Raw genomic sequence first — 21,444 nt, 5'->3', positions numbered from 1 at the left:
AAAGTCAATATTGAAATCACCGCATAGAATAATATTTGCTTCGAATGAAGACAAGTGCTCCAGTAGCATATTAATTCTATTAATAAAAATATTGAAGTCCTTGCACATTACATTGGGTCTATACAGAGCTACAACAATAGTATTTATTTCCTCCAAAAGAGAAGCAGTGACTTCAAAAACCTTTTCTATTGACATTTTATCCACTGAATCAATCGGCTTTTGAATGTATGTGTCTCTAACTAGAATCGCACAACCTCCTCTTATTTTAGTTGGTCTACAATAATATCTATTTAAATTTAAACCATTTAAACTATACATTTTTATTTCATCTTGGTCCATCCAATGTTCAACCAAACATAAGACATCAATCTCAAGATCTGAAACATAATCATCAACGATACTGAATTTATTAGGAAGACCTTGCACATTCCAAGATAGAATTGATAATTCATCCTGTTTCTTATCTGCTATACTTGAGTTTAACTGTCTGCTATTAATTAAAACCTGATTGTTACATGGATCATTACATGAGAAACTTTTGTGCAATTGATTATCTATAAAAAACAAGAGTTATTACTATTTACATTTGGAGATGTTGGTGATTGGATTTGGCTATCGCAACAATATGAGTTTGAATAATGATTTCATGCGATGGTGTGAAAAATTCAGAAGGGGAAATGTGAATGGGATCATCGCTCACTCGGTGGATAGTCAAATTTCTATGATGAAAAGTTGAAGGCGTATCATCAAGTTCAGTCGCGGGATGTTCTGCAGCCAATGGGGTTGAAGCCGGAGTCGCGTAATCAGGGTCGCGGAGTATCGCATCCTCGTCCACACTGTTACAAGTTTCCATTGACATGGAAGGAGCACGCTTCAAGAGACTATGATCCATCACAATATTGCAGAATGAATTTCCGAGCAAACGCTTTCCTTTCTTTCCGTAATGCAGACCATATCTTGTGAAGTGATACCTTTTCAAGCTGCTACTGCGATTATCGAATATCACAGTTGAGGATCCCATGTAAGAAGATATTCTATTTGAGATAGACGCATTAGCGAAGTGAATGTCATCAATGAGGTGTGGCTCATCATATCTGGAAGGAATTGCGCTGATGATGATATTAGTGTTCAACCCCGCACCTAATATCAAGTCCATTCCCTGCTGTATAGTGAGATGACCTGGCTCATAACTACAAAAATCATTTGAGCCTGCCATCACGATTATGTAATCAGCCATGGTTAAGTCCTTTACAAATTGCAATCCATTACCGATAACCTGTTTCATTTTCGCTCCTGGAAGACAATAAACGAAAATCCCATAATTAGGAAACAATCTGCTCATAAAATTATGGATATCTCTTCCTTGGCTATCAGCAAGGATTACAATTCTGTTCTTCTCTGATGGTTGCGATGACGATTTTATCGGTTTCCCAGATTTCAAAGACGTGCAAGAGTTACTCCTATGCACCTGAGCCCTTACTTGAATTGTATGTGCACCAACAGGATGCAGTGATTCGTCACTTTTCAGCAATGAGTAACGATTTGACGTCCCTATACTACAGAAACCAGCACCTTGCGATGATCCAGGCCTACAAGTTGATTTTGGGGTTTTGAACTCTATTGGAAAAGTTTCCCTCTTTTTTTAATAATTCAACCTCATATTGCAAATTTGAAATCTTGTTGTCTGCTTGCTGTGCGTCTCCCTCCAATAAGTTGATAATGGCATCCTTCGATGATATTTCTGATTTTAAATCACTGACAGTCAATTTCGCTGAATTCAGCTTCGCTTTGACCTCTCTAATTTCAGCTTCATCCCTCTCTTCGTTACACAACGAATCATCGAACTCATTCCTCCTGTTCTTCCGTTCTTGATGTAGTGTTTTTTCCAATGATAAATTTTCAGCTGCTATGTCAGCTATATGTTTCTTAAGATCATTATTCACCTTAATCGCAGCGTCATAATTATTTAGCAGTGAAGTAATAACTGGAATTATATCTGCAACAGCCTCTTTCGAGAAATTTTTCGAAATCACGTCTAGAGTCGCATGTAAGTCGATGGCAATCTCAATCACAGTGCTATCAATCAGGCCCTCTTTCAGAATATTGGGATTACTCTCAATCTGTGCTATATAAATATTACGCTTATTTCTTGTTATTATTGCACTCTGTATATTATTTACTGTCTAAAATATAACATAGAAGAATAGGAGACGGAAAGAAAGGAGAGGTGAAACGCCTAGAGGGTTTTCAAGGCAGGATGAACTGGTAGCCCCTGAGAGAGAACGGGAGAGAATGGAAGTATGTTTGAGATGGGAAAAATCAACCGTATTACGAAAAACAATTGAGTTTGAATGAACTTATCGCGTAATCGTTGGAATGCTAGTTGAATAACTGTCCTTATCAGTCAACTGCAAAAAATTCCTCAAAAATGATAAGGGTGTTAACAGTAGTTCTGAACACCTAATATAGTTTGATTTCATCAGAGCTGCTCATTCAAGTTATTTGATACGGAATTAGGTACGGAATAAGCCTGATACCTTTTGCTTTTATCATTAGAAGCACCGCAAACTATATCAATTGGTAACACTGGCGTTTCATAATTCAAAGATACGGAACGTTATTATTGCAACAGATTATCCAATTAGTAACAATGACAAACAATATGATAATGATAAATGAAAAAGGAAAATATAGGTATTAAAAGTACAATAATTGCTATTGCTGGAGTAAAAGTTGTGTGAATGAAGCATTACAAAACTTTTTTTGAGCTGTGCTCCTACTTGCACGCGAATTATATAATTCAGCAAGTATGACTTTCATTGTAGGTAGGGTACCAGAAACTGTCTTTTTTCAATGTCTATTAGTTTTGAAGCTTTTTACTTTAATTTTTTCAACATGTAATATTGTTAGATGAAATTTTGGATGGATAATGTAAGTTGTTTATAATGGTTTGGTTTTGGTCAATAAAAATTATTTGAATAATGGTCATAATTTCAGAGATATAAATATAATTCTAACAAGGAAATACCAAATTACGGAAATAAAAGTGGAAAGCTGAATGTTAAGGAAGAATTTCACATTTATGCAACAACAAAATTAAACAGAGATAAAAAATAAATATAATTCATTTGGACATAAATAACCGGATTCTTGAAAGAACCATGTGAATATATATATTTTAAAATTTGCAGTCATACAAAATAAATCATATGAATATACAAACACATGATCATAAACAAGATATTATAATAGGTAATAGTATTTTATATAACGTTATGTTTTTAACTCTCACTTGAAAATGACATTAATATGTTGAAATATGTTGTGAATGAAAGTTTTTGAAAATTTTCAAAGATGAATAAGAGTACGGTAGCCCTTGACAAAAATTCAATAAAATAGCCCACCTTACAGTGGAGTTAGGTAAAATTTATAACAATATCACATTTTCTATTTGAGTTTTATTGTTTCTCCAGTGGTAACTTAATGAATGGCAGACCTGAATTATTATCAACAGCTATTTTATAAAAAAATAATACATAATTCTTATGTACCTCTTCATGCATTTAAAAGAATGTTTTAAAATAAAAGATCAAACCTATTTCGAACAGAAATCGTTTGAAGAAATTGGCGCACATATTCCACTGCTACCAGCACATCTTTGGCGAGCAGTCCTATGTAGACACAAACAAGGAGGATCATGGAGTAGGCAAAACAAAGTTTGGCTGTCTCCGTGCATTCTGGCCTGCGCATCTTTTCGGCCATCTTGGTTTGACCAAAACATTGCACTTGCACTGCAGTCATAGCATTGAAATCTGTGCTAATGTGCTCATTTAATTGATTTTTAATGGAAAAAGTTTTGATCGAAATGGTAACCTGTTGTGCTCTTGGATGTGCAAACAGAAGTTCAAAGAAAACTCCAGGAGTGACTTTTCACAGATAATAATTTATAACTTTAATAATAAATTTTCTAATTTGTTCACTCTTGTTGAGGTGTAGATAGATGGATAGATAGGCCTAGATAAATGCCTTTTATTTACAATTAGATTGATAGATAAATAATTTTATTGTTCAGTTCAAGCATACCATACAAATTAAATACAAGTTCCATCCAAATAATTCAAAAGTAACACAATAAAAAATTCTTAGGCATGACCAAAGCAATCAGCCAGATAGGCCTATACTTATTACCTTAAGGTGAAAACATCTTAATCTTATTTGTAGGCACTTGTCGATCAGATGGAAAATGATTATCAAAAATTTCATTTTCGGAAAAAGTTTAGTAATAGAAAGAAACACTAATATACTTTTATCTAGAATAGTCTGCCAGAAATTGAATGTCTATAACAATTGTTTTTTGTTTAATATACAGAAATATTTTCATGTGATTGAATGAATATTGTATTGCAAAAATTATCAACTATTATATTTATCCCATTGAAAAATATTGAGTTCAGTGTTACAGTATTGATACTATATCATTCATAGTCATATTATTTCTACTAAATTTTCATTCTCTGTTTATCAATCATTTTATACCAATAGCCTAATCTATTCAGAGAATCAGGTTATTCATTGTGCATGAATTTATTCTGTTATTACAGAGAGCTTCAGTATCTAGTTATAGCATTTATATATTATATAAAACAAATAATAAACATAAATGTGATGAATAAACAGTAATTGACTGAGAAGTGAAAGCTCTGTTTCAAGAGGAGCCTTAGGCATTTGTCTGTCTGTCTTTGGAATAATATATGCCTAAACCAAGGCCGAGCTATAGAAGTATAATTGAAATATATCAACATATTATAGCTCGGCCAAGCCTTGTTTGATTATAATGGATTTTTATGAAATTTTAATTTGTAATGAATTTTGAATAGACTCTCATTTTTTATGGGGGAGCTGATTCACTAATTTATTCTATAAAACCTTTTTTTATTGAAGTCTTTGAATCAAATTTGACAACCTCTGTTGGGAATGACATCTACAATGAATCAATTCATAGTAGCCAAATATTTTTTATTGTTTATCTGCAATAATTGTGGTGTTTTTTGACGTGACAACATCTTATAAATTGGTTTGCCGGGTGACACTTCAAGAAACTGCGTTACGCTCCGCTCACGTTATGCGCTCACAATGAGAGCGAGTGAGAGGCATGGTTAGCCCGCCTAAAAGCGAGAGAGACAGACATGAAAAGTGAAAGGCACACGTCCCTTCCACTCGAGCACAGTTAGCCCGCCTAAGAGCGAGAGAGATAGGCATACAAACCAGTTCATGTCTTGCGCTTCTATTTCGCTCAGGCGCCCACATACAAGTTTACACATTGCCAGTTAATTATAAAACGATTGTGTAGTGATAATGTGAAGGTAGTTATTGTATGTATATTTGCATATAAATATGTATGTATGTGTAAGGGTAAAAATAAAATTTTGTTAATATGAAATTCAGTGCGAGATTCTTTGTATAAATTAATGTTTCAAATATAATTCTTTGTATAAATAAATGTTTTAAATTGTTACTATTATTTCATCCTTCTTCCTACTATACGAATGAATATTCACATTAAAATATGTTACCACTCAAAGTCGTTGTCACATAAAACTTTCGCCCATATACCAACTTTACAGGCAACCATGCAATTTTATCTTATATAACAACGTTTTAAATGTATACTGTACCATGCAGAATCGAAGAGCGTTCAGTTATTTTGAAGTAAGGTAAGTCAAGATTACAGTACAAACTACACCTATGTTTCTGATTGAATAACACATAATGCCCAGTTGCACAGAAGTATATTTAATTTTAAACATGGTATTGTGTGACCGTAGTCGATTGGACTATAGATGCTGGCTTTATGATTCAGAGGCCCAGGCTCAAATCCATTGAGGATATAAACACGGGTTCGTAATCCCATCAACAAAACAAAATTACATATATGTGATTTACTCCAGTCCAGTGTGAGCCAGTGCATGTTTTGAACATTGACAGATTTTATTTGACCGACTTTGGTAAATCCTAGCATCCATAAAAATCAAAGATTTTCATCAGAATTTGAAACATAATTCATGTTTTGGGTGAGTCTCCCTTTTCTTTTATCCTTATCATACTTCAAGAATAGATGGTATTAGCATTACAAAGCATTCAACTAGTTTGAAAAAAAATCATATGGCTTTTGTCAACATTACTATATTAAAGCATCAATGCTTTGGTATATTTTTAATCCTTTTGAACTATCGTAGCATAAAGTAAAAATATCCCGAGAATATTATCTCTTAGTGAGCACCTAGGGCCTATAAGGAAGCTATATTCCAATCACTGCAATCCATACAGCAGTTTTCCACAAATTGTGATCATTGAGAAGTCAGAGGTATTCGAATTTTATAAGTATATAGAATAAAAACATTGTTATTATCAGTTTTGTCCAATTACTTATCTTCAACTAGAGCCATTGATAATAATCATTTGTAAATAATGATGAGAAAATGCATAAATTGGAATGACATAATTTGAATTATGGTCAATCCAAGATGGCTAGCGCGGGAAAAAAGTATCAGAGTGTACCAGTGGGATAGCCTATTGCCTATTCTTTCGTCTCCACGATCCTCCTTGAACACAAAGCACCCATGTAACTTTTCAAAGTCATACGTTTTTGTGGAAGTATAATCCTTGAAATTTATAGAAAAATAATCTATTATTTAATTATCGAATGATATTAACACTATAATTTTTCGCCTATCTAGAATTTCATTTGGCTAGTCATCTCGTGGTGATGGAGTGGAAAATAGAGTGGTTGAGTTGAGTCTTGAGCTTGAGTCACTTGAGTGGTGATCTCTTGACTTCAGATTTTGATTTCATGTTTTGTGTCTAAGGCACACTAGTCTAGTAGTTATTTATTATTGAGCGAAAAGTGCCAACTCTCTGTTATTCATTTTTATTTTTTATTGTTCAATGACTATTCTACAGCTGCCCCTGTTATTATATTGTCTCTGGGTCATTGAAACCACATCATGAGCTTCAGGTTAGTTGATTATCATCAAATCATCATAGATTTCGTGAATTCAGCAGACGAATCATCAAATTGTTGACCATTTAGGTTATTTTCATACTTTTGGAATGAAGTATCATTATTGGCTTGGGTTTGAATTAATCCCTGATTTTATTATCATTGCAGTGACATATTATGATTTCGGCTATCTATTTGCTCATGTATGTTGTAATTGCTGATAACCCACTTAACATGCTATTCCCTATAAGTTAATCAAAAGTTTGCTCCTAGGCTACAATCAAAATAAATGAGACCATGCTCTCTATAATAACTGAACTAGCTTCACTATCTAATTATTATTGTTTCTTCAAGTATTTGAAATAATACAGTACGGTATCAGTAGGATTCAATCTAGTATTTGCAAGTGAAACTTCGGCTTTACTCAAACTTATTTGCATCATGCACTGAGTTGGATAAATCACTGCATTAATTAACTTATAATTCATGATCATGCAAAAGTGCACTATTTAATACGTTACGGTATCAACTTTTACTGATCGATTACTTTATAGATGTTCGTATCTCCTAAATTTCTGCCTTAACTATTTATTGGCAGGGTGTGCCAATAGGTGTGTTAGGTTAGAATTCACAAGATTCAGCGTGCACTTGGGTCTAGTAGTGTTTTCCACCATTAGTGATTGCTTAAAACATCTTGTTACTGGCCTCTTGTGTATTACCAAATCCTGTGTTACAGATTAAATTGTTATTCGCTAGCAACGTTGCTGCAACTAAGGATCGTAACGTAGAATAGAATAGAAATAGTCTTTATTCATCAGATGTAAGAAATACATTGTAACAGTGTCAATAGATTAAAAAAAAATATATATATATATATATAACTAGGCTAGCCTAGTATAGACAAAAAACGTTTCGTCAAAAATCAATGTTAAACTCTTGAAACTAATGCAGCGAAAATTTTACCAGATATTCCCTTAGATACTTTGCAAACATTGTTGGATCTTCTAATATTTGGAGACTGCTTGGCAACTTTACAAAACACTTCTTACCTCTGTGTATGGTTTTTTTCGTAAAAAGATCTAATCTGTGCCTCTCTGTTATACGACCAAACCTTGTATTATAACCGTGAGTGTTATTTCTCAGGTTTGTGTCACCAAATTTTTTGAAAAAGACTATAACATTATATATGTATTGTCCATATATTGTAAAAATTTCCAGGTCTGAGAAAGCTAATTTTACAGAATCAGTTCTATTGAGGTTCAGCATAATTCTTATTGCTCGTTTTTGCTGTTTTAGAATTTTATCAAGGATACTTTTACTTGTACTAGCCTACCATATATGCAGAGACCATATGATAGATGTGCATGTACTACTAAGTGGTATATTGATTTTAATATTTGTATACTACATAAACTGGACATTTGACGCAATGCATATAGACCTGGGGATATTTTTTTCACAACATTGGCAACATGATTATCCCACGAAAGGTTGCTATTTATTAACAGACCAAGAAATTTAGTTTGATCTTTACAATCTAAAAGGGTGTTATTCATAGCTACGCTTGGACACAATTCACTCCTGTTCTGCCTTGTTGAAAAGGGGACTACAATAGACTTACTTGAGTTCAGCAAGAGATTTCGGCTATTCAGGTATTCATTTATAGAGGACAGGCCTACAGCAGTGAGAGTTCTACATCCTCAATCGATTTTCCTGAAAATATGATGTTAGCATCATCTGCATAGAGATACACAGAGGCATGTGCTCGAACCACATCAGGCAGACCCTTGATGTAACATAGGAATAGTAAGGGACCCAAAATGGACCCTTGAGGGACACCATACCTTAAATTTCTTAGGTTAGAGCGATAACTGTATAAGTAACTATGATTATTTTTCTCCTCAGTATGCTCTATTTCAACAAATTGCTGTCTGCCAATCAAATAAGATGAGAACCACTTCCTCTCCTTATCATGTAATCCCAATTCCTCTAATGCGCGCAAAAGAAAATTATGAGACACACTATCAAATGCTCGTGTCATATCTAAAAATATGCCAATAATTCTCTCACCTTTATCTATTGTATTAATTATGGTATCTATGAAATCCACCATTGCTGTAATTGTTGATTTTTTTGAGCGGAAACCAGGCTGTTCTTTATCCAATAAATGGTTTGTTTCTAGGTATTTCATTAATTGAATATATACCATACGTTCAATGATTTTTGAGAAAACTGATAACAACGCTATTGGTCTGTAGCAACCTTGATCTTTGATGTCACCTTTTTTAAATATTGGAAAAACTTTAGCTATCTTCAGTTTATCAGGAAATTGACCTGCTATAAGGGATGAATTTATAATGTGTGTTAATGGCTTGATTGTAGCTCGTAAAACTCGTTTCACTACTGTTATTGGGATATCATCTTGCCTAGAAGAGTGTTTGTTCTCAAATGACATCACTATTTTATGTAATTGACACTCAGTAATAGGTTCGAATCTAATCCTCAATGAAGATTGACAACAACGTGGATTTTGTACAGTTACAGGTCTAGAACCATTGGGAATATCTGGTTTAACAAACCTATCAACAGCCGAAACAAAAAAATCGTTAAATATATTGCTCACAGTACTAGGATTCGTTGAGTGTATACCATCGCTTATTACACTTAGATTTGAGTTGTTCTTCCTATTCTTACCCACCTCAGCATTTATAATTTTCCAAGTTACTTTATTCTTATTTTTAGAATTAGAAATTTTCCCATCAAAGTATTTTTGTTTATTCTTTACAATCATAAGTTTAAGAGCTTTTCTATTATTTTTTATTTGAATCTTTAACTCTCCTCTTTTTGTTTGTCTATGTAAATTCTCTAACTCTAATAATTCTCTTTTTTATCAGTGACCTCTGGACTCATCCCGTTCCTACTATCAGTTTCTTTCATAGTTCTCAGGATTTTTGGAAAATTAATATGAGAATAATGTGAAAAAGTCGAGATAAAGACATTGTACTTTTCATCCACTGGTGATTGATAAACCTCCATCCAATTTAAATGAGCTAACTCTCTATAGAACACTTCTAAGTGGCAGTCATCAAATCTACGACAAAATTTCCTGATTGGCTTATCGCGGATCACACTCATACCTCGGATCTCGAGCAGCTGCGCATCGTGGTCCGAGATATGAGTGATTATACCCGATATCTTTAAACTATCATCAGCTATGTTGGTAATAAAGTTATCTATCGCTGATTCAGATGTGGTAGTAATTCTTGTAGGGAAATTGACTTTATAAATCATATTATGCATTTTCAGTACATTCACGAACTTATTATATGTGTTATTTTTCTCCAGAACATTGATATTTATGTCACCTGCAACGATAACTTCTTTATATTTTTTACATAGAATTTCAAGAAGTATTTCTAACTTCTCTATGCATTCATTCAAATGCTAATTAATATCAAATATTGCTAAATAATGCAAATAATGCTAAATGAATGCATTCTCTATTTAATTCCATCTGTAAACTGGTTGGCCGCTATGGCTTCATATAAAATGAGCGCTGCTATCCAGAGATTGTCAGTTTGGTGTAAGGGTAAGCATTCCTGACTAGCAATTGGGAGGTACCGGGTTCGATTCCCGGGCTGGCAACTAATTTTTGGATAGTAGTTCTCATCGAATTTCCATCTAGCTGTTAACCCTGTTGTCAATGTCTGCAGTAGCAGAGGTCTTCGGGATGATTTGCAGCATTTATTTAGGATTTTCGTTGAATAATAATTATATATTAATTAGCATTTGAATGAATGCATTCTCTATTTAATTCCATCTGTAAACTGAATATTTATTAATTCTGATAAAAATGAAGATTTTTGCAGCCCTGCGCTACATAATTCAAATAAAAGTGGTGATTAGGCCTTCCTATTGTGTTATTTTCAGAAGTAACCAAGATCTACAGAATGTCTTCAAATAAGAGGAATGGTGGTTGTGCTATGTGCTATGATCCCTGATGTTGACGTTCACATTCACTGACGATCTCTGTCAACATGGCTGCACTCTTTGATCCTTATGACAGGTCAAGGTTAGTTATTACTGTAATATACCTTCATTTCATCATTCTATTTATTATCATAGTCAATCTACCAAAATAAACATTTGTGAATATAGTATAATAATCTGTTATAAGAGCAGGCAAAATCGCCCTACTTGATAAATTTCTGCTGTAAGATTTTGTTCAGCTGTAATTAAGGGATAGCAAGACATCCTGTTCACCTTTTAAGTTTGTTACCTTCATTCTAAACTTTTTTGTCTATTTACTTGCAATGTAAGCACAGTATTATGTAGCTATTTTGAATGTTGAAATATATTGCATTCTTGTAGGATATGAGATTGTAGCGATGGTAATTCTATTTTAACATATGATGTAATATGAAAGTAATCATGTGATTTATTCAAAAAGCAACATCATTAATTAAATAAATAAACAAGTTGGTTTTTACGAGAAAAGCTCAGTGAATAGATCAAGAAAATGTAAAATGTGAATGTGTGAAATTAATAAAAGTTATTGATTTGTAACAGGATATTGATTTGTAGAATAATATCCTACATTTTGGGGGCTCGTCCGGGATTGAATTGAATTGAACGGGAAGTTTTTTTGTAAAAAAGTGACATGAAGAGTATTTTGAAAATGTTATTGTTTTTATTGTTTATTTATAACGGAAACGTTTTGAAAATTTTAATAATGTTAGTTTTATTATCGTGAAATTTTATTTTAATGAAATGATTTTTAACTGTCATGGAAGATTTAGGCTATTAGAGCATCAGAGATGAATAGTTGGAAGCAGCAGACCGTGCTATGGTAGCTGCATGAGTGAGAAGATCAGGAGCAAGTGCGGGTGTCACTAGCTCAAATGGGACTCCTAAGCATGTGGCTGAGAGGAAGCACAGCTGTCTGGAATTGCAGAAGCATGGCTGTCTGGCAGGGAGGAAGCGTGACTTGTCTGGAACTGCAGACATGGAGGTCTGGCAGCGAAGAAGCACGGCTGTCCGAAACTGCGGAAGCTTGGCTATCTGGCAGGGAGGAAGTGTGTGTGTCCTGAAGCATAGCTGAGCGGAGTATTGTTTGACTTAGAGGTTTGAGAAAACGTTGGTGGGGACGCGATGGAGCCATCAAGGTTGAGGATCAAATGCTGCTATGTCTGATTGTTCAAGTTTCATTGGAAATCCGAAGAATCCAAATTGTTTGTTATATTTAGTGAAGGCGAATGTGTGGCAAGCCAATTTGCCAGAATGGCCGAGTGTAGGATATGAGATTGTAGCGATGGTAATTCTATTTTAACGTATGATGTTATCATCATATGAAAGTAATCATGTGATTAATTCAAAAAGCAGCATCGTTAATTAAATAAATAAACAAGTTAGTTTTTACGAGAAAAGCTCAATGAAAAGACCAAGAAAATGTAAAATGTGAATGTGTGAAATTAATAAAAGTTATTGATTTATAACAGGATTTTGATTTGTAGAAAAATATCCTACATTCATGGATTTAGCAGCCTATCTGAAAAGCAATGTATTAATAATAGAAGGGTTTCACTAAATAGCTGAAAATGTATTATTTTATCATCTTGTCATAAAATCTGGTAGTTGAAGGTATCCCACTCATGCTGACTGTTCCAGTACTCTTTATACGAGGGTGATTTATTTTCAACCTCCGATTGGCAATACATACGAGACGAATGTATATTAAAGGATAATTCTCTCACTAAAAGTTATATACACTTCTAATTATTTTTCAACATAATCACTGTGAAGAATGAGGCATTTGTCATACCTGAAGACTGGCCTACCAATACCCTGTTTATAAAATGCTGTCGTAAAGTTAGTTCAATCTAGACCGTCAATATGATATTGTTCTAGAATAGAGTTCCTCACTAGTTGGATAGTGCTGCCCTCAAAGTCATGCCATGAGTTAGGGGAAAGGTGAAAGCTATTCGTGGCTAATTGAGGTTTGCTTAGTGGATGTTCGAAAATATCCCATCTTATTTGCTGAAGAAGTTGTTTGGTTCCAGGAGGACAGAGGATCCAGATATTCCGTAAACCATTTCCAAGGGTCGTCTTTGAATTTTAAATTCCATTCACACAAAGCATTCATAAAGTCTTCTCCATAATATTGAATCATTCTTCAGCAATATTGTTTTTTGTTTGCAAATACTAATAACGCTACGCAATTCACATTTGGCAGGAGACTCAATTGAGACGGCCATGTTCCTGTGTCGAAACTGGACAACAATTTACGATCAGGCCGCGCCGATCATAGAGTGTTTGGTGGGGTGACACATAGTCATTTCTGTGAACATCGCCCCCCTACTGCTGTCTTATGTTTGCAATATACAGACCAGTGAGTCCGGTCTCACAAGATGTCAAACTATCAAGCGAATCAAGCGATAACTAGAAAAACTTCAATAAATATGTGATCGGAGGTTGAGAATAAAATTACCTTTGTAATTTATTATACTAAAAGGTTTTAGAGTTTTATTCAATCTGGGATTTCCTGCTGCATTACCTAAGAATGATATATATTTCGTTTTTTTCAACATACAGACTAAAAAGTATTTAATTCTAGCCATTTTCTAAAAAAATGCATAAATCATGAAAGCATTATTAGTTTGTTACTTGTTAACTGTTGATTAACTTCGTTGAATTTTTTTTCCAGCTGGTACTTTGGCCAAATGTCTCGGCAGGATGCTACCGACCTTCTCATGGGGGAGAGAGAGGGAGGGGTATTCCTTGTGAGAGATAGTGCCACAATACATGGAGACTACGTCCTTTGTGTTAGGTATGCGTTGCTCTGAATCAACCATTATTAACTATCCATCCAATAAAGTTATAAAACTATTTTGCTGATTGTAATCCATATTAAAATTCCGAAAATATCTCACTCAATGATGAATTATTTATCAAATAAAGTAATGATAAAAGTCATAGATTTTATCCTATCCAATTTAAAAGTTAGTAATGATTGAATGAAATAGCTAACAAAACTCACTGAGATTATTCAAATATTCAATAATCAAACTACATTCCAAAACACTCACATTGATAACAAGCAAATATTTACTAACAGAAATATTTATTGTAGAATTTGGAGTTATATTATTCAATTAAATTATGGAAAAAACAACAATATCCGAGAAAGTGTAAGAAAATATGGCCAAAGCAGTCAATGCGCGAGAATATGGCTGATAAAAGAAACATTGTATGTAAAAGGTAATTTTTCTAAAGAATTTGCCTTTTTCAAATAAGAAATTTTAGTTTTTTTCGAATGAACAATTTGAGAGTATGTGTGATAATTCTGAATAAATATGATTAACGTCTGCAATTTAAACATTTTAAATTAATTCATTCCATCTTGTCTAAATCTTCAATCATATTTTACGAGATCACTCTACTGTATCACTACTTTATTGTATACTAGCAGGTAACCCGTGCTCCTCAAGGGTTTATTTTGAACTTTACAAACTGAAAACTTGACGTAATGGAATATTGGAAAATTTAAAATAGGCCTGTAACCATCCTCGGTTAATAAAGAATCTTCATGCAAAATTTCAAGTCAATCAGTCCAGTAGTTCAGACGTTATGATGTGTCAACCATAATTTTCCATTATTACAGTATAGATGATGGATAGATGGATTATTTATCGGTATCTTTGAATGAGAATAACTTTTGAGATATCGGTGCGGTTTTCACCATTCATTTTCTCTTGAAATTCAGTATCGAAATCATGTATCATATGACTGACTACCTTCCAATTTAAAAAAATAAAGTTGAATTCAAAATGGCGGTTCCAAGATGGCGGACCAAAATTTTGATGCGACAGAAAATCTGTTATTTTTATTCGAATAGGATCCCCAATCATATCTATCATCTAATCTCCCTTCTAAAAGAAATATTCAGCTTTTTCTATACAACAACTGGAAGCATGACAAATTGAGAACTGGACGTAATAAAATCTTGAAGAATTGAAAATTGGCCTATAACTATCCTCGGTTAATTAAGAATCTATATGCAAAATTTCAAATTAATCAGTTATTTAGTTCAGACGTGATGATGCGTCAAACATAATTTTCCTATTCATTACGTGTTTAAATCAGTTCTTTCCATTATTATAGTATAGATAACTGAAGAAGACATTATACTTGAAAACCTCACAGTATCAAATTGATTTTTTTTCAATACATCAATTTTAGTATAGATTAGATCCTCCTCAATTTGAATCAGGCAGCCTTTTTTCCAATTCCAAACATAATACCTATGATATTAATTTCACTCCGAATTTGTGTCTGATAATACATTATAACTAAAGAATATAAATTATAACTAATTTTATTGTGTTATATTTATGTTTTTCTTATGAATTCCAATGATACAGCATGAAACCCATGTCCATTTCATTTGTACTGGTTGCAAAATTCTACATTAATAAATAATTATTTGAAGAAATTGAAGCTCAATCGTAATGAAAACAACTTCCTTCAAAAAATAATTTATAATAATACGTTTCGAGGGGAAAAATTGAAGAATCGGGATTCGAACCGAGAAACATTCACTCTGAAACCGAGCGTTCTACCACTATGTCACAATTCCACTCGAATTTGTATGTTTTGAACAACATTATAACCTCCATACAAAAACATTTTACAACAATGTAGGTTATGCTGTATAAAATTTAATGTCCCATCAATGAAATTTGAACATTAGGCTAATTATAAAAAATCTAGAAGAAAAATTGAAATTTGGGCTTCGAGGTGCACGAGATTGATATGGATTAGAATCCATGTGCAAAATTTGGAGATCTAAATCTTTCCAGTTTTTCCGGTATGCATTCCACAAGTTGGCATGTTTTGATGCGAACAAACACAACTCTACTCTTTCTTATTATATAGATGTATTTTCAATCTTCAATTAATCAAGAGGTATTAGTATGTCATAAGTATCAAATTTCGAATATTCCATCAATTTCCTTGAATTTTTTCAGAAATTATTGAAAATTCCGTAATTTTAGATTACGTTCTGTATTTTTCGAATTGATCCTCATTAATTTCCTCGCTACACATGGAAAAAATCATCCATGCAGGGAATAAATTCATTCAGTATATTTTTACATTTTGTAAAATTGTTTTTTAGGCATCAATTAATTTTAATTTGAATCAGGATTTCAAAGAACTCCTAGAAGCTACTACGGATAGTGGTTTAAAAATTGATCTTATTAATTAGTTATTGTTTTCATTAATATACATTTTCAATAGATTTTCTCATTAATTGAATGATTTACAAGATCTATTGAATTTAGGCAGTTGCATAATATCTTAATCTTATGTTGAGATATAGTGTTATTTCTCCTTTTCTTAATGTTATTTAAAAGCGAACCTACATACTTGTATTTTATTTCTGTTATTTCTTCCCTCTCTTGTGATTATTATGGGTTATTTATTGTTATGTATACCAGCACTCAGGTTTGTATTTTCAGGTATTTCTTGATACATTATTCATATTATTGTGAAGCGTTGCCTTCTATTTAACACTTCATTTCGATTGAAATATGTGCCAAACTTCTGGAAGATAGACGATGTCATCATGATACCTATACCTAAAAAGCCATCACATGATTCATCCTCATACAGGATAATTTCAGTTCTACCAGTTATATCAAAATTATTTGGGAAACTTCAATATATAACTTGAAATATGTGCCAAGTTTCTAGAAGGTAGCCGATGTCATCATGATATTACTCATGGTAGTGGTGACAGTCACCAGTGGAATGCAAAGAAAAACTCGAGGCAAGACTTGATCAACATGTGAACGTGGAAGCCATCCAGCTGCTCAACATTCATCGATTGAGAATACTTAAATACAGAAAGCCGCACGATTTAGTTTAGTGCTAAAGAGTGAAAAGGTCTAAGAGTGAAAGTGCAAAAGCAGACTATCCTTTATTATGAATGTGTGAAAAATAATGTTAATCTAATTTCCTCAACCAATTTAGAAGGCTGAACCAATACCTCCACTGAATCATACCTTCACAAACATTATTCTGATCAATTTAAGTCAACATTAAATTTTAGGTAAACTATGTGCCATAAATTATTCATATTACGCTATTCTATAATTATGAAAATATTTCCTGAAATGGTAATGAAGTTTGAAATATATCTATTTATTTACATGGCATGTTTCAGGGAGGACAGTAAAGTGAGTCATTATATAATAAATAAGGTTCAGCAGAGTGACCAAACAAGGTACCGCATTGGAGATCAGACTTTCAACGATCTTCCCAGTTTGCTAGCCTTCTACAAACTGCATTACCTCGACACTACACCGTTGATAAGGCCTGCCCCTCGTAGAGTCGAAAAAGTTATAGCTAAATATGACTTTGAAGGAAGTGTGAGTATTGTATTTGATCTGAAAATTTTCTGTCTCATCTAATGGTCAATGGTAAAAGTAATATACGACTCAAATCGAAGACTCCAGTCTCTCGGACTATTGCTTATTGTCACTACTCTAAAGTGAGATCCACATTATAGTCAGTGGAAAAGATCGGACCTAGGGTTGCCGATTTTCTGCGTTACCACTGCCTTCTATAGTAGGCCTAGATACCATTCCTAATAGATCCGAAATAATATTGACTATTCATTCTTGTTAATGATAATCAATTATATTTTGTTCGTCAAGAACATATAATATTTATCAATGATTTAATAATGCATTTTCATTAGTGAGATTGAATATTTTGGTAATTGATTATAATTATTTCTACATTAACCAAAAACAATCTAACAACGTTGCAAAACTAGAGAAGGCTAGATCTGCTTTGTCTAATGACAGATAAGTATAGCAACACCAATATTTACCAGGTGCTAACGTGGATTTAACTATAGTTGACAATAGCCGTTAGAATTTTTCGAAGTTTTTTTGTGCTCTTCAAGTTAATAATTGTATAATATGGGAAATTTTACTAATATTTCAACACATTTCATAATTGGAATTAGACCCTACTATTTTATGTTTACGATACATTCTATCAAATCCCAACCCTACTTTTGATGATGCTCGATACTCAATTCGCATGCCGAGTCTCCAAGCCTCTGAGTATTGGAGTCGCATAGTCGACGATACTGGAATCGCCTAGTCAGAGTCAGAGTGACATAATATAAAAATATATAGTGCGTCGCCGAATGAGTTTGTCTCGAGTCGCTTTGCCATTTGAGTCGCGCTAGTGTGAGTACAGCCTAAAAATACCTGTAATAGTAAGGTATGTTATCGTTACTCTGTGATAGAATCTATGTGACTCATGTTACAAAATAATGAAGAATCTATACATAATTGTGACTCATGTTATAAAATAATGAGTATTGAATATGATCGAGAGTAAATCAGTCGTATCTAATAGTCTTCTCTACTCACACTAGTGTAACTCAAATAGTACGACTTAATTCGCGCATACCAGTCTTTTGGATATTTCGACATGAAATCTAATCAAACCAATTCATTTTCCATCAAATTACAAATATAATTTATATTTTTAACTAATAAACTAATTGCTACTTATTTAAAATTGTATGATTTTAGGCTTGTTTTTATTAAACTTTTTTAATTGTGTAAAATGGAAAATTTCACTATTTACGCAAAAATTTGAACGTGCTCTTGGTTAAATTTACATTTTTCCAAATCATAACCTCACTTTATTGAAGATACAGGATACTCAGGTCTCACGTATCTTGGCGACCAGCATGTCAAGTCGCGCGTGGAGATGGAGATATGGCACATATTGACACCCGTTGAAAGATTGGAAAGTTTGGTATTCACGAATGGAGTCGTACGATTTGAATCACACTAGTGTGAGAAGTTGTGAAAGGATCACAGAGTATCACTCTGTAACTGGCTTGTAGTAGGCCTTTGTTGCATTATACTGTGTATCAAGATTTTAAGAATCAATATAATTGTGACTGATCTTACCCATTATCAAACTTATATAGATTCTTCTTTAATAATCCACTTATATATGCATGCATGCCTGGTCAGGACCAGGACGATCTGCCATTCAGAAAAGGTGATATATTAACGGTCGTATCCAAGGATGAAGATCAGTGGTGGACAGCGCGCAATGTCATGGGCAAGCAAGGTTCCATACCAGTGCCATATGTTCAGAGGGTGAGCTCTTCTACTTTTTCAAATATTTACACATTATTTCTATAAGAAATCTGGGTAATTCAGTAGTCTCCATCCATGACCAGCAGTTGCTAGGTGGATTGCGTCAAAATGTAAAACTCGATAAAAAAGTAATATCAATATGGGAAGTCAGTCATAGAGCTCAGATAACACTATATGAATGAATAAATAAATGAATAAATGAATTTATTTCCTTCTCAAATTACAAATTACAAAAGTAGAAATTAAATAGTATCTTGGAAATTATACTGATCACGTATCCAGTTGTGTGATCAGATAATCAAAGTATAATTAACAAGGTAAAAACATTATCAACTTAAATAACAAATAATAAAAATAAAAATAAACTTGTATGAAAAAAGATAAAAATAAAAGCTGTGAGTCTAGTCTAGGTGATTAAGATTGCTAAAACAATACTGAAACTACTGCCTGTAGCGCATGAGATAAAAAAACAAATAAATTGAAACAGCCCAGAAAACAAAAAACTGGAAAAAATGAAAAGCATTTAAATGTAATGATTAATGTAATTAATATAATACATGCCTTAGTGGAATAGTGATTCAATTGAATAATAATATTTTTATGAGAATGGTGCCGTTGAACAATGCTAGCTCAACCTGCACCATTAGCTAACAACATTTCTAACCATCCATACGTCGTTCACTGTAAATAACCAGCTCTTTGCTATAACCAGCTCTTTGCTCTCTCACAAAAGATAATATAGGAATCACACCTTCTCAATTCAATTGGCAATTTATTGTATATTGCCTCTTCATCCAGGGAGTAGAGTGCCAGGCTCATAAGCCTCACACGAAGTGCCCTCTCAAAGATTTTATCCTCCTGCTGACGGATATACACCGGCATCCTGTTGAAAATCTTGAGTTCACGGACAGGGAATCTATTATAAGATCGATTCAGTCTGGCATATTGATGTAATTCCTCCTTCTTGAGTTGTGGCTGTTTACATTTCCTCTTTGCTGAAAGGTATGTTGGTCTCTTTTCAACAGTAACAGCAAACTAAACAGATACTGACCAAAGACTGACATAATCTTCAGTCTCCTAAAGATTGGCACACAGTGTTCCAGCCGATGAGACGAGGTGATGATCCGGAGAACCTTCTTTTGTAGACCCAATGCAGAATGTTCTCACACAACTTGGTGTTGTTTTCATTTGAGAGGGTGTCTGAACGGGAAGTGTTTCAGTCGCATCGCAGGATGACTGCTACGGCTGCTGAAAGATCAGTAGCTGGATTTTTTCGTTATTATTCATGATAGAGAAATTCTAGTTGCAGATTAGTACTCAGCAACACCGAGTCTTGCCAGAATGTTCAGAATGTCAACACATTTTTAAATAATCAATTTTAAAAATCATCATAAAAAAGGCATTACGGTTTTGCATTTGTGCACCACATTTTTGAAAACGTTTTACTGGTGACGTTTTAAAAGTTTTTCGATTCGGATACTGAAAATAGTTATTTGTGCAACTAGTGCGCAAAGTGACAGTTTGCTGCAAAGAAACGTTTCTTGAGTGCAGCAGAGGAACTTTGCGCACATATTTCACATTAAATTTCTCACCAGTTTTTTCATACAGTTACCATTGAATATGAAAAGTGAGTTATTATGGGTAAAGTGTCCTGAAATCCTTCAAATGTTTGTCTGTGTAATTTTGTTATTATTAGCACCGTTAATTTATTTTAAAATTGATAATCCAATTGAAAATTCATAATAGATAATTTATTTCAATTAGTAATTGCATTAATCCTATTAATTTGAAAATTTAAATAATTTTGGATAAATTTCAATTTCTAAATAATTCATCAACCAATCAATTTATAAATAGAAAAATATTATTTGAAGTAATGAATAATTGATAATATTCAAATTGTATAATAAAATTGAATATATTCAAATATTTAAATTTCTTATATTCAATATAAATATTTATAATACTATTAATTAAATCATTCATTAAATTGATTTATTATGTACAGTAGGTTATTATTAACCAATAATTCAACAAATTTCAATTTTTAAATTTCAATTTCAAATACCGGTATTCATTTTGTCAAAACTACATGAATCATTTTCATTGACGTTGAAAATTCTCAGCAAAAGTTCTCATTCTTATTTATATCGAAAAATCAGAAAAATAATACAGATTGAACAAATTCGCATTCAAATTACACAATGTCAACAGCTGATTGAGGTAGCTGCTACATGGCTGACCGAC

General features: G+C 33.1%; 1 protein-coding gene across 2 annotated transcripts in view; it reads left to right on the top strand.

The window, feature by feature from the left end:
* The first annotated feature begins 6,568 nt into the window (after positions 1-6,568).
* Positions 6,569-21,444, top strand: part of LOC120354314 (adapter molecule Crk) — a 43,434-nt gene continuing 28,558 nt past the window's right edge. Inside the window, exons 1-5 of one of the 2 annotated variants that reach the window (XM_039441265.1) lie at positions 6,569-7,015; positions 10,931-11,072; positions 13,704-13,826; positions 17,226-17,430; positions 19,069-19,197. In XM_039441265.1, the coding sequence (XP_039297199.1) occupies positions 11,038-11,072; positions 13,704-13,826; positions 17,226-17,430; positions 19,069-19,197 (492 nt within the window). In that variant the 5' untranslated portion in view covers positions 6,569-7,015; positions 10,931-11,037. The remainder of the gene's footprint in view (positions 7,016-10,930; positions 11,073-13,703; positions 13,827-17,225; positions 17,431-19,068; positions 19,198-21,444) is intronic. The other variant, XM_039441266.1, reaches the window with a different exon arrangement.

Source organism: Nilaparvata lugens, chromosome X, assembly GCF_014356525.2.
Source record: "Nilaparvata lugens isolate BPH chromosome X, ASM1435652v1, whole genome shotgun sequence".
Lineage (NCBI taxonomy): Eukaryota > Metazoa > Arthropoda > Insecta > Hemiptera > Delphacidae > Nilaparvata > Nilaparvata lugens.
This window is presented reverse-complemented; position numbering and strand designations above follow the sequence as displayed.